Source organism: Anabrus simplex, chromosome 6, assembly GCF_040414725.1.
Source record: "Anabrus simplex isolate iqAnaSimp1 chromosome 6, ASM4041472v1, whole genome shotgun sequence".
NCBI classification, from domain to species: Eukaryota; Metazoa; Arthropoda; class Insecta; order Orthoptera; family Tettigoniidae; genus Anabrus; species Anabrus simplex.
Window position 1 is genome coordinate 133,596,881 of NC_090270.1, and position 14,194 is coordinate 133,611,074.

Genomic DNA, 14,194 nt, shown 5'->3' on the forward strand with positions numbered 1-14,194 from the left:
GAGAGGCTTTTTGTACTTTGAAAGTCAATTGGGGCAGCATTCCACTGGAACACTCCAAGAACCCCCAAATATCTGGGAGTTAATCTTGGCCATGCTTGAAAAGAATAAGTTTCAATGACATCTCTGGCACATCCTTTGTTTGGCTATCAGCCAGCTTGCCAACATGTTAGAACAGGAGGAAGAAGCTTCTTAAGACCTACTGAGGCACTTCAAAGTACATCATGGCAAGCAAGAATTAAAGAGTGGCAGGTAAGAAGCCAACTTAAAATGACTGGAAGATGCCAAATAAACACATCCCTCTTGGTTACACAGCAGACTGGATGACACGGAAGTCACTCAACCGACCGCTATTAGGCGTCACGAGATGCAGGTCAAACCTGCGGAAGATGACTGAACTATTTTGTGTTTGAAAAATTCTAAAGAATAATTCTGATACAACTTTAATGTAGAAGAGAGGCACATTAGGCCTCACATTGTCTTAGTGGAATACCATTTGTTCACTAATTCTATGAAATGTTTTTGTTGTAATTTATCCAACTTGTTGCAGTATATATTTGAGTTATCATATTAAGAGGCAGTAGCAATAGTAAAAAATAACTTTTTAAAAGTGTCCTACTTTGGTGTTTGATTTGTTAAAAGCACTTATAAGAGTACAGAATACTACAGAAATGATTATCTAGTAATTTTCTTGATTGTTAAAAAATATCATATATCTTAAAATTAATTACTAGCTGTTGCTATACGATATTTCTGTGAAGTTTTTTCCTGCACATAGTCATCAGCAAAAAGTCTTCTACTTTTCAAAACTTAATCATCCAATGGGATATCATTATTCTCCAACAAGCTATGATTAAATGTTATGCTTAATAAAATAATCAAACAAATATCTACTTACCGGCCTGTCACCCACAGAAATATGAGTCCCTCATCTTGAAGGGTAGGAATGCCCAACTGTCTCATTTCATCATCTGACATGGTACCATACGGCAATTCCATATGAATATCCCATGGGGGATCAGCCATGATTACTGCAAATTTTCCTGCAACAAAACAAGTATCATCTGTAGACAGAGCTATACAGGATAATTTTTAAGAACTATTTTATTACTGGCATGTATTTACTTGCATATCATCAGGTTTCAACTGCTATCTCAAGTGGTATACTGAAGTTTCCTGTCCGTTTCTTCTCCGACTGCATACTGATTGTTCCCCATTTCTCTTTACTCTTCCACTAACAGATAGGTTTTGTTAGATATCAAGATAGAAAAGGCCAGGACAGGGAAGGTAGTAGCCATGACCTAACTTAAGGTACAGCCCTGACATTATTTTGTTTAACCTTTTAAGTGCTGAGTTACCAGTTGACTGGTTGGTACCTGAGTGCTGAGTTATTTCATTCGTATGTAAAAAAAATTACAGAAGCCTCAATTTTTAACTTATCAGCGACGTGATTAGCTGAAAATGTTTATAAATCTAAAAGAAAAGCCTAAATTTTAGTTAAATATTATTTTGAGAGAAAACAAAATTACACCTTTTGTGCCATGCGTACATCATCTTTATACAAAGTAAAGAGCCCGAAATAAAATTATTTCCTAAAATCTGTAGGTAACTAATACACACAACTCCTTACAAGTACATAAGTTGACATTTTATAATATTTTCTAAACCTGGAATGTGGTGACAGCTCAATGCTTTTCACTAATTTTGTTTGTGATACTGATTTGTTTCATCAACAACCACCTGCACCAACTCCTGGCAGAATAGTTTTTAAAAAGTCAATGATTTTGGGGTTGTCATCAAACCCTACTTGGTTCCCAGAGTCTGTCACAGTAACTTGAAAGTCTGGTGGAGAAAAGTCATCCGTCCGCCACGAAAATAGTGGTGAAATAGCTTTCGTTTAGAAGGAGGCTCTGTTTCTTTCTCACTTACAATATCTTCAGCACACACTGTATCACACTTTCAAAATCGCTTAACAATTCACTAAAATCATCTTCTTTATCATCACTTTCTGCTGTGGTTAATTAAAAGATTCTTTGAACCAAAATAACATCGCTGTGAGAGCAACTAGCTTGTTATTTCGCCATGATTGTTTATATCACAAATGAGCTCTACAGACGTCTACAAAAAACTCAGTAAGTCACTTCCCGAAGCCATAAGCCATGATCAATTAGTTCTAGATAATGCCCAACAGAAGGCAGAACATGCCAGAGATCGAATCGGCACTCGAGAAAGATACCAATATAAATGGTCCGTTATTGGACATTAATTAAGTGCACTAGCCATGCGTCTTGGTGGGTGTGCTATTTACCAACTGATGAGCCCAACTTAGCACACTGGGGTGAAACGCTGGCAACCAGGAATGAGCTGCAAAATTTATAATGTCCAATAACGGACCATTTATATTGGTATTATAAATTTACTCATTCGGGACAAATATTTCGGGTTCACTGTGGGAATCAACATCTATATCACTCGAGAATGAACCGGGACACTAAAAAAAAATTAAAGTTCTCGTGCACCGTCTATAGACGGGCGTTGCAGTGCTGGACCGGCCGCGTCAGCCCGTCTATAGGCGGGCATAGCACTCATCGGGTTAATAGTGGGAAATGAAGGAAAAACCAATCTTACGGCTGCTGATGATGGCGTTCCAACTCACCATCTTCTGAACACAAGCTTACAGCTACACAGTCTATAACATGTAGTCAACTTGCTTGGTCATACAACTTTAATCAGAGGTTATGAATATGTTCTTTTATTCACTTGGATCTTAACTGGAACTTAATATAAAGGTTTTAGAAAAATATTATTAAGAAACTCACATATGCAGAACAGAGTTCAAAGTGTTGCCAATTGGAGAAGGTACAATCATACCAATCTATAGCTGAGACAAGCAGACAAAGCTGCACAGGCTAAATTATACAAACTCAACTTTTGTTTCTCTTTTTATTATTGGCAAACAATTGAAAGGATTTTGTATGTGTCTTAAATAATTAAAAATCTCCCTGGGAAAATTGTAAGAAAATTTTACAAATAAGTTTCAACAGAGAAAGAAAGAAGGTGCTTAAAACATATCCCTCCACATGCACACACACTAACTATGTATTGTTAATGAGAGGCTCTGTCTTTACATGCTATCTATTTGTTAAAAGACTCCTGACTGGTCTGCTTCTGTGCTATTTTTATTATAATTTATGGACAAAGCCTTCTACAGAGAAATCTACAATGTTTAAGTATTAAGAGGAGTAGATACAGGTTCAAATCATTACATAGTCAAAATCAAAATTAAGTTCACACCACTAAAAAAGAAACCAAAATGCACTAAACAAAAGAGGAACTTTGATCCACACCAATTAATTAGAAATGATAAATGTAGAGAAGTCACACAAAACATAAATAACTGACAGATAACTTAGAACTGGTTCCAATTCTCAGGCAACAAGCTGAAAATTTAGCCCCATTGAACCCATGTAAGACATGCCTGGTGGACCTCAGAATGTGACAAAATTCATGAAGAAAGACATCAGGCATGGTTAAAATTTCAAACACACAAAACAGAAGAAAGTACAACTAACCTCAAAAATATCAGGAAAAAGTTCACATAAATTATCAGGCAAATCAAGAGACAATCACAGAAAGATCTAATTGACTCAGCAGAAGAAAATTACCACAAAACCAATTCCAGAGACTTTTAAATGTTTGGAAGACAACTACAAAAATTTGCCCCTCTCACGTTAATGCTGAAAAGTGAGGATGGAAAAATAACACACGACAAGGAAAATGCCAAAATCATGGCAAAAGCATTCATTAAACTTTTGAATTCTGAAGAATCCCAGGAACTTTTAGCAATTAATACAAACATGCCCATCAAGACCCCATCTGAACTCATTAACCCCCTCAGCAATCCAAGAGGTTGAAACAGCACTCAGAGAGGTGAAAAATTATAAGGCATGCGGAGAAGACCAAGTTTTCGTAGAAATGTGGAAATATGCCAGTGATACATTTCGAACATCCATACATGTGGCCCTAACAAAAATCTGGTTAACAGGAAAGTTCCCCGAACATTGGACCACAGCCATAATCCACCCATTCCACAAAAAGGAGATAAAAGCAATCCAGACACTAACTCCTGGCAGAATAGTTTTAAAAAAATCAATGATTTTGGGATTGTCATCAAACCCTAATTGGCTCTCAGAGTTGGGCATTTTTCATTATAATGGCATAAGGATAACTGTTAGAGTGTCAACAGAATTGAAGAAGAGAACAAAAGAAGACAATAAACCCAGGCTAATTCCAACTAAAAACAATATCAGTATTCTTGTTAGAATACAATATTAACAGACTAGAATGTCACGGTTAAAAGCAATGCTCTCATACAAAATGGTCGATCAAATACAAAATGGTAAAGTTTCTCACTATCTCTTAAGAGTGCACATACAAGATTTTCTCTAGAATCCTATACAGGAGGGTCAAAGAGCAACCAGAAAAAGAATTAGGTGAATACCAAGAAGGCTTCAGACCTTGGAGAAGCTGTGCAGAACAAATCATCACTTTAAAATTAGCCATAGTATATTACAAGAAACAAAACAAACCTCTTGCAATAACCTTCATGGACTTAAAAAAACTTACGACTGTATCCATAGACATTCAATGTTAGAAATCTTAAGAAATTTCAGGCTCCATCCAAAATTAATCAAATTGATAGAACTCACCCTTACCAACACTAAATCAAAAGTCCAGTACAGAGGGGAATTCTCTGAGCCATTCATCATAAAAACAGGTTTAAGACAAGGAGATTGCTTGTCACCACTGCTGTTCAACTGTGCCTTGGTGTATACAATGAGGAAATGGTACAAGATTAACCCAAAGAACATCCAAATTGGAAGACCCAAAGGCAACATAAGTTTAAATTGCCTAGGATTTGCTGATGACCTTGCTCTCTTGTCCAACAATATTTAGGAAACCAGACAACAAGTTATATCACCAGAGGAAATAGCACAGAAAATTGGTCTTGGAATATCTTTTGAAGAGACAGTAACCATGTTAACTGACTCACCACTCACAAACAAAATTGCCATAAGAAACCAAGAAATTAAAATTGTAGATAAATTTAAATATCTGGGAGAAATCATAACATATAACCTCAACAAAAAGCCAACATGGCATAACAGAATAAATAAAATGACCAGAGTACAATATGTCCCAAGAATACCTACAACAAAATTAAAACACTACAAAACAGTCGCTCAACTAGAAATAACATACGCAAGTGAAATCATTTTCAAAACAACTAACACTGCACAAATAGACAAAATACTCAAGACAGAGAGAAGAATCATTAGAACGTGCATCAGCAAATCATACCAAAAAGATGGACACTGGAGAGTACCTTCTAATGAAACAGTCTACAGTAATGAGCACAATCAGGAAGAAACACATTTTATTTTTTGGACATCTAATCAGGACACCAGAGAAGAGGATCATCAGGAGAACAATAGAAAAATTATGGAATAGTGACCTAATCAGACAAGAAAGAAAGATAACATCCAAGAGAATGAAGGAGTACTGGGCTGACAGGAAACTGAAAAATTCTTTGTATAAAGTTGGCTAGAATGGTCCAATGAAGGCCGTAACATCATCATCATCATAATAATAATAATAATAATAATAATAATAATAATAATAATAATAATAATAATAATCAGAGCTTTGTCTGTACATTGCTCAGAATTTGAAAATAATGGTATTTCTGTATCGGTCATGTCCACAGTAACAAGGAAATGCACTTCCCCCCCCGTAATTTCTGTCTGTCTATATGTATGTACACGCATCACTAGAAAACGGCTAAAGAGAATTTAATGAAAATCGGTATACAAAGTCAGGGAATAAGTCGCTACAATCTAAGCTATAAATAATTTTATTCATGCTGATAGAAATGGTAGTTTAGGGGAAAGCCTAAAATTTAATTTTCAAATATTTATGTTATTAGTGGTCCTATCTTAATAAAAATTGGTATGCGAAGTTGGGGAATAAGTCGCTACAATCTAGGCTATAAATAATTTTATTCACGCTGAGTTAAATGGTAGTTTAGGGTAAGGCCTAAAATGTAATTCTTAAATATTTACATTATTAGTGGTCCTATCTCATTGAAAACTGGTATACGAAGTCGGAGAATAAGTCACTACAATCTAGGCTGCAAATCATTTTATTCACGCTGAATTAAATGGTAGTTTAGGGGAAGGCCTAAAATTTAATTCTCAAATATTAATATTATTACTGGTCGTATCGATACATACTACATAACCAAAGTTATATAGAATTAAATTTCCGACCATTTATGTCTTATACATTTTTACCATACCGGCTATGATAACACATATATTCATGAATTTGTATTTTTGTTCCTAAGTCCATATCGACGCCAAGCCACGAGAAAATGGGTTAATACATTTTAATGAAAATCGGTATATAGAGTCAGGGAATAAGAAACTACAGTCTAAGATATAAACAATTTTATTCACCCTGGATGAAATTGTAGTTTAGGGGAAGGCGCCTAAAATTTAATTTTTAAATACCTATGTACTTGGTCCTTTCGAAAAGTGCTACATAATAAAAGTTACAGAGAATACAATTTCCTATCTTTTGTGTCTTATTCAGTTTTACCATATCGAGTATGGTAAGAGTGGTATTTCAGAGTCGGAAGAAAACTAAATGTGAAAGCCTATAATATCAAAAGCGCATAATATTGATCAACAACAAAATTACATTGACCATTGTTTGTTGTGATGTTATTTGTTTCTTATGCTGCCTCTCAATTCCGATAGATGCGATTACTGCTGCGTACCGAGTAAAATAACCTGGCTGCACATTGGCGGGAGATAGCCGGGGAGTTAGAAAACTTTATTCTTTAGCATGCCATTCCTCTGGTTCATACATTTTCTGATACAGCTGGTACGTAACACACTGGTTCTCATCGTATTCCAGTTATTCGATCCCTATTCTGACGCGCTGTTTTGAATGAGCAGTGTGCATACTTAAGGCAGAGGCTGACTTAGTAGTAGTAGTAGTAGTAGTAGTAGTAGTAGTAGTAGATGGGTCTAGAATAACAATTTAGGCCTATTCCAAATGATAGCACCACAATTCACTAAATAACTCAAAATTCAACCCTGAAAAGAGCCGTTTCTTAAGAAAATTTTCTTCCTCTTCACTTTTATTAAATTCTACATTTGTTTTATTCCAAATTATCAGTGAAGTGGCGGTTTCTCCTCTGGCTTGGAATTTTTCCACCGCCAGTGTAGTGAATTGATATTTCCCGACTCATCAGGTACTCCTAGGAAACAGATTAGTAAAAGGGCATAGTTTTTGTCCTGGGAGTCTCCACTATTTGACCCTCTCCCCGCCGAAAAAAGACGAAGAGTGTTCACGAATCATGGCTGTCTGCGGCTTGGTCATTCCAGCTCTGGAACTTTGGACTGTTAGATCGGCAGTGTAGTCCTATTCGTTAAAAGTGAGAAACTGTGGTGTTTCATTTGATCAAATATTTCATATGAAAGCATTGCTTTTAATCGCGCCATTCCTGCTGACGTCATTGTAATGTATGATTATTTCAGTTCGGAAAACGTCTATGACAGTCTTTCTGAGGATGTAGTAAGGCAGGTGGAGAGTGAGTGTCTACCATTATAATGAAAACTCCCCAACCTGATTGTGACTGATGGCATGCAAGCGGGTCTACCATTACAGTGAAAATTCCCTAACTCAGTCTTCACATGAGGAAAGATGTTTGGTGACTTCCCCGTAGCGTTTCTAGGCTAACGTCAAGGGCTATGCAATTGCTCACATCGTGTACACTAGAATTGTGTATACAATGTAGAATTCCGTAGCGAAGCACGGGTACATCAGCTAGTAATAATAATATAATTATCAAACACATCTTGCTTTTCATTCTGTAGGATGGACCTCCTTTAGTTGAACTCAAGTACGTGACCCATGGGTAAGAGCTGAGTGGTCAAGCTATTAAGTAGTACCAAGGACCAGGGAATACCATTTAGCATATAATGGGACATGTTTTGCAGACAGATTCTGACTTCACACTTCTTATGCTAACTGGTTAGGCTTGTACGTTTTAACTTGTTGATTCCAAAACCAAACCAAAGCACACCAAACCAAATCAAATAGCTTATTACAGGCTATAGCCAGCCAAGATACGAAGGTTATGCCGGAAGTTTTTAGCAGCGCGTAAACTGTAATTCTGAGGACAATGGGATTACTTTCATTTGAAAGAGCGATGTTTTTCGACCTTGGAACATGCGCACGCAACCTGTCCTAGCAGTAGTTCCTCCACAGTGACGGAAGAAATCACAGGCAGTGCTGAGTCAGACACAGTGCAAGATGGATCTGTCGCGCCACGATTTTCGAGCAATGATTTTTTTTATAATTATAAAAAGAAATTAAGTGCCGAAGAATGCCATTCTTCTTTGCTGTGCATTTTTGGTGAGGCTGCCCCTTCTAGAGCCACAGTTGGAAATTGGTTTCGCGAGTTTTCAAGGGGTCGGCAGTCAATTGAAGATGAACCTCGTCCTGGTCACCCAGCAACATCTGCGACTCAAGAAAACACTGATGCTGTGAGGGAAATTATCAAAGTAGATCCACATCTTACATTTTGTGACATTGAAGGGACCTTAAATATTGGGTCAAGAGCAGCGCAGACTATCATTCACGATTATTTAGGCCTTACTAAGAGATGTGCCCGCTGGGTGCCACATTCCCTGACAGAAAGCTAAAACGAGGAGAAAGTGGACTGGTGTCACTTCATGCTAGAAAAATTCAATGGAGGGCACTCCGAAGACACCTACAATATTGTCACAGGTGATGAAACATGGGTATACCATTATGACACTGAAACAAAGAGACAGTCTTCTGTGTGGTGCTTTCCAGGGGAGGAACCACCCACAAAAGTTCAACGAAGTCGGAGCTCCGGACGGAAAGAAGATGGTGGCAACTTTTTTTTTTTAAATGAAAATGGGGCATCTCACCTCTGTGACCTTGGTCACACGTCGTACAGTCAATGCTGAATGGTATGTGAATGGCTGTCTTCCCAAAGTCCTCGCCATTTGGAGGTCACAGCACCCAAAGACCAAGAGTGGGCACCTTCTGCTGCATCACGACAATGCATCTGCACACAGGGTTGCCAGAACAATGGACTTTTTGGAAAGGGAAAAAGTGCGAGTGTTACCTCATCCCCCCTATTCACCTGACCTGGCCCCATGTGACTTCTTTCTGTTCCCTAAGACCAAGGAAAAAATACATGGCCAGAGGTTTTCGTCAGATGAAGAGGCCATTGCAGCGTACGAGAGTGCACTAAGTTACACCCCGAAAGAATCTTGGACTGAAAAGTTTTCTAAGTGGTTTCAGATAATGGAAAAATGTATACGTGCTAATGGAGAGTATTTTGAAAAGTTGTAATTGTTGTTTCACAAATAAAAAATTTTTCTCGCACTCTGCTAAAAACTTTTGGCATAGCCCTCGTAACATCTGCATTCCAACAAACCACTGCACCCATTATATGTTCGAAAAGTGCACTGGTGATTAGCAAAGAAATTAAGAGTGAATTCCAGAATTGTTCAGGATACTTAGAGGAATATAAGAAAAGAATCCCAGAAGAAGAGAAAGAACGAGTGATTGACATACAGGACAAGAGGCACTTTGGATGAGCATCAAGTCCAGAAATATGATAGGCCTACAACATTCAATGACATGGTAGTGATAATTGCTGTATTTAAAGAAAAACAATAAAAGAGTTCCAACCTCTACATGAATGGGAGTCTTCTTCTTGGCGTTATTTACCATCACAAGGTGGGCTCAGCCATTTTGCACCTCACCTTCCATTTGGCATGGTCAGCTGCATGGGCAGGGTGGATGCCTAGTGTTCACATATCCTCCCACTAGCTGATGTACCCATGCTTCACTACGGAATTTTACATTGCATACAGATTTCTAAATGAAGTAGTGTACACGTTGTGAAAAAGATTTGATTAAATTACATAGCTCTTAGCGTTATTGGAGAAACGCCACATGTTGTTTCTCATGTGAACACCATTTTAGGGAGTTTTCACTGTATTGGCAGGTCCTCTTACCTATTGCCAGTCACAATCGAGTTGGGGAGTTTTCATTATGATGGCAGGTCCCTTTGCCTACTGCCAGTCACAACTGAGTTGGGCATTTTTCATTATAATGGCATAAGGATAATTGTTAGAGAGTCAACAGAATTGAAGAAGAGAACAAAAGAAGACAATATTAACAGACTAGAATGTCACGGTTAAAAGCAATGTTCTCATGCGAAATGGTCGATCACATTTAAAATGGTACAGTTTCTCACTTTTCACAAACAGTACTGTACTATGCTGACGTTCAAACCGCGCCAAGCTCCACAGCTGGAATGACCCAGTCACAAACATCACTGAACACTGCTCTGCCACTGTCCGTTAAGTGAGCAACCTCCCCATTCCTATAACAATAACACATCAGGGACAAAACAACGGGAAAACTGTAATGAACCAGTGTGTTACATACCAGTAGTTATCAGACCATGCATGAACCAGAGGAATGGCATGCTAAAAAAAAAGAAAGTTACCTAACTCCTCAGTTACTTCCCACCAATATTTAGGCAAGCTGCTCTACTCGGGTAGTTAACTTCCTTAGCTAACGTGGCACGCACCAATAATGCCATAATGAGCGGCAGCAGTAGAGACAAAGCATATCACAACAAACAATAGCCACTGCAATGTTACTGTTGATTAGTTTTAAGGGCTTTCAATATTGTAGGCCTTCACATTTAGTTTTCTTCCAACTCTCCGAAATTAGGTCATCCAATATAAAAGGAGTCCTTCCTACTTTCATGACTTCCTCTTGTCTTATTCTTCAGGCAATCATTTCTTCATGACTTTTTTTTCTCATTTTGATAGTCATCTTCAGAATTACTCTTGACGATATGGGCTGAGGACATGACAATTACGACAGAAACCACCATCATTGCCAGTTAACACGATTGAACAACATTTCCATGTTAACTCTGTTCGGTATTGATATGGACTAAGCAACAAAAATCTAAGTTCATCCAAGAACTGAAGGTGAGGCCTTTCCCTAAACTACCACTACTACCATTTCACCCATTTACAGCCATCAATGTAGTGCTTTATTCCCAACTTTACATACCGATTTTCATTAAATTCCGTCGAGCCATTTTCTCGTAGCTCAGGGTTGATATGGACTACGTAACACAAGTGTAAATCATGAATATCTTGGTTACTACAGCCGGTACTGAAAAAATTAATAGGACATAAATGAAATGAAAGAGTAATGTAGGCATAAACAAACCTTTCATATCACTCTGCAAGGTCCACGTGGTCTTCACACGCAAATATGAACATGTAAATTTATGGATATAGCTGCTTTGCCTGAGATAATAAAACAATTTACCCCTGCAGTGTAATATATTTGCCATGAAAATTAGCAAGTGAGTCTACTTCCGTGACAGATATTTCATTGGAAGATAGGAAAACTTATAGGGTCCACCTTTTCAATACAAAAAATGTTATAGATAGATAGATATACTGTAGATATTTCATTAATCTGAACTTGCAATAGGCTCGATTCCCTGTAGATCGGAAGATTCGGTATCTCTTGCATCAATAGAATCCTCTCCTAAATTTCTTACAAATTCGTCACACTCCACTTCTAAACTGCTCCTTACGCGCGGTCTCTTTTTACTCGGGTAGTAACCTGACTGGTGGTGGATAATTCTTTTCGTGCAATGTAAACATATGAAACAAACACACCTGCGGACTCGTTAGATGGTTTTGCGATACAGTAAAATCTCGTTAATTCAAAGTCTTTGGAACACAGAAATCGGACTTTGAATTACATGACTTCAAATTAACTGCCAACGTGTAATTCAGAAATCCCAACCCTCGCCGCGTCACAAAATATTCTAAAATCCATTACCACATGCAATAAACAATTGATTCTCAGTTTAAAACTTTCAAATGCCATGGAAAGAACTACTTCCACAATGTATCCAACAAGGCACATTTACAGTATTCAAATGTTGCACATGGATAACTCACTGGCAAACATAACCTCACCCAACGAAAAAAAAAAAAAAAAAAAAAGATTCAAAGACGAGGAGAAATCTCTGCTGGCTCCCCTGTGCAAGCGCGTTATTCATTGCATGCATTTTAGATGCCTTGTACTTGCACGGAAAGTATCTGATGCCCTTAAAACATCGTGGTTTAACAAACTTTCCTATGACGAGGGGAGGAAGTAGGAAGTATCTCGCTTCTTCGTATTTGATAGACTTCACTCGCGCGTTACGTCCAGCCACCAGTCTTTTTTATAATAAAAGGAAAGTTTCATGAATAAATGAGGTTGGGACAAGTTTGGGATTAAGCCCGTAGGATTTGTCTCTCTCTCTCTCTCTCTCTTTCGCTTCCGTTTGCATTGCACTAGACTACAGTACAGTGACTCTCCTGGTGCAATTTACCGCCGTGGCACTTCACTCGTAATTCAGAAATCAATCAATCACTACTGATCTGCATTTAGGGCAGTCGCCCACATCGCCAACACTTGCAGCGTAACAAAGTAATCTTAGACCCTTTAATGCATGCAGTCACCTTGATTCACAGTTTAAACCTTTCAAATGCCATGGGGAAAAAAAAAAATCTCTTTCTGAAATGTATCCAACAATGTGCATTTACATTATTCAAATAATGCACTTGAATAAATCAATGGAAAACATGACCTCATGCAACAAGAGGAAAAAAACACCGTCCAAGACAAATTATGCTGGCTCCCTTGTGCAAGTGCTTTATTTTTTGGTTTACTGTACTGTTTGCATTTTTAGATGCCTTGTGCTTGCATGTAAAGTGCCCAACGCCCTTAAAACATCGTGGCTTTTCGAACTTTCCTATGACGAGGGGAGGAAGTCTTTCGCTTCCGTCTGCATTGCAACACAGGACAGTACCACAAGTCCATTTGGGCTCGGCATTAAAAAAAATGCAGTTTCATTGGCATTGACAATATTGTTCGGTGCGTGCAAATTGATTATGATTATGATCCATGCTTTTTCGCCAGCTGTCGGCATCGTCAGTATTCACGGATTTTGCTTCTCCGCACACTGCCTACTACGTGATATTGTGGCGTTCCTTAAAACACTGAATACAAAATAATTACGATTTCACTTGAACTTCAACTATGAAACATACTATAAACACACCGAAGCGAGTGAAAGTGCGGAAACCTACCTCTGTACATTTCGGAAGATGCGTTCTATCGTGACGTGAAGAAATTTTGAATTTAAATGACTGTGTAAAATACTATTTTAAAAAGATGTAAAGGCAGTTTAGAATTAAAAGTCTGAATTGTTTTCCGTTTAAATATGACATATGGGGACAGTTTTCTTCCATCTGCAGTTACACAAAGCATAACTGTACACTCAACACCGAAAACTAGGTGAGCCAGGAGCTTGTTGCCAACCTTGATGCAAATAAAACCCACACCCCAATTTCTTGCCTCAAAATGTTTTACAGTCAAAGATAAGGGTAGGGTTTTCCACCAGCTCAATACTATAAAAAAATGTGAAATAATTAAAACGTCTCATTTTTATTGTCATTTTTGGTACCGGTTTCGGCAATTTTATTTGCCATCATCAGCCTAGGAGGAAGTAACAAGGACATTTAAATAGTTACATTAGAATATTTATAATATATGTATGTACAAACATAGAACCTTCTAAAATAAGTTTGTTATTTACAATTGCATTATATCATAAAACATTTGGATAGTTGAAAAACAAAGACTTACCTCCTTATAAAGTTCTAGAAAAGACATAAAATGTTCTATATACAGTCTTGTACATGTTTATCTCGTGGCGTTGCTAAATGTTTGTAACTATGCATAAAATTAATTATAGCACCAAGTTTCAGATAAAATTTCCTTTTTTAATTATATCTTAATAGCTGTTAAAAATATACAACTGTCCTTGAAGCGATCCTTGTTACTTCCTCCTAGGCTGATAATGGCAAATAAAATTGCCGAAACCGGTACCAAAAATGACAATAAAAATGTGACGTTTTAATTATTTCACATTTTTATAGTATTGAACAGGTGCAAAACCCTACCCTTATCTTTAAGACTGTAAATCTCA

General features: G+C 37.5%; 1 protein-coding gene across 1 annotated transcript in view; it reads right to left on the reverse strand.

The window, feature by feature from the left end:
- The window catches only part of Mettl3 (methyltransferase like 3), a 144,217-nt gene that overhangs the window by 40,222 nt on the left and 89,801 nt on the right, over positions 1-14,194 (reverse strand). The window contains exon 8 of the mRNA XM_067149938.2: positions 896-1,040. Within this exon, the coding sequence (XP_067006039.2) occupies positions 896-1,040 (145 nt within the window). The remainder of the gene's footprint in view (positions 1-895; positions 1,041-14,194) is intronic.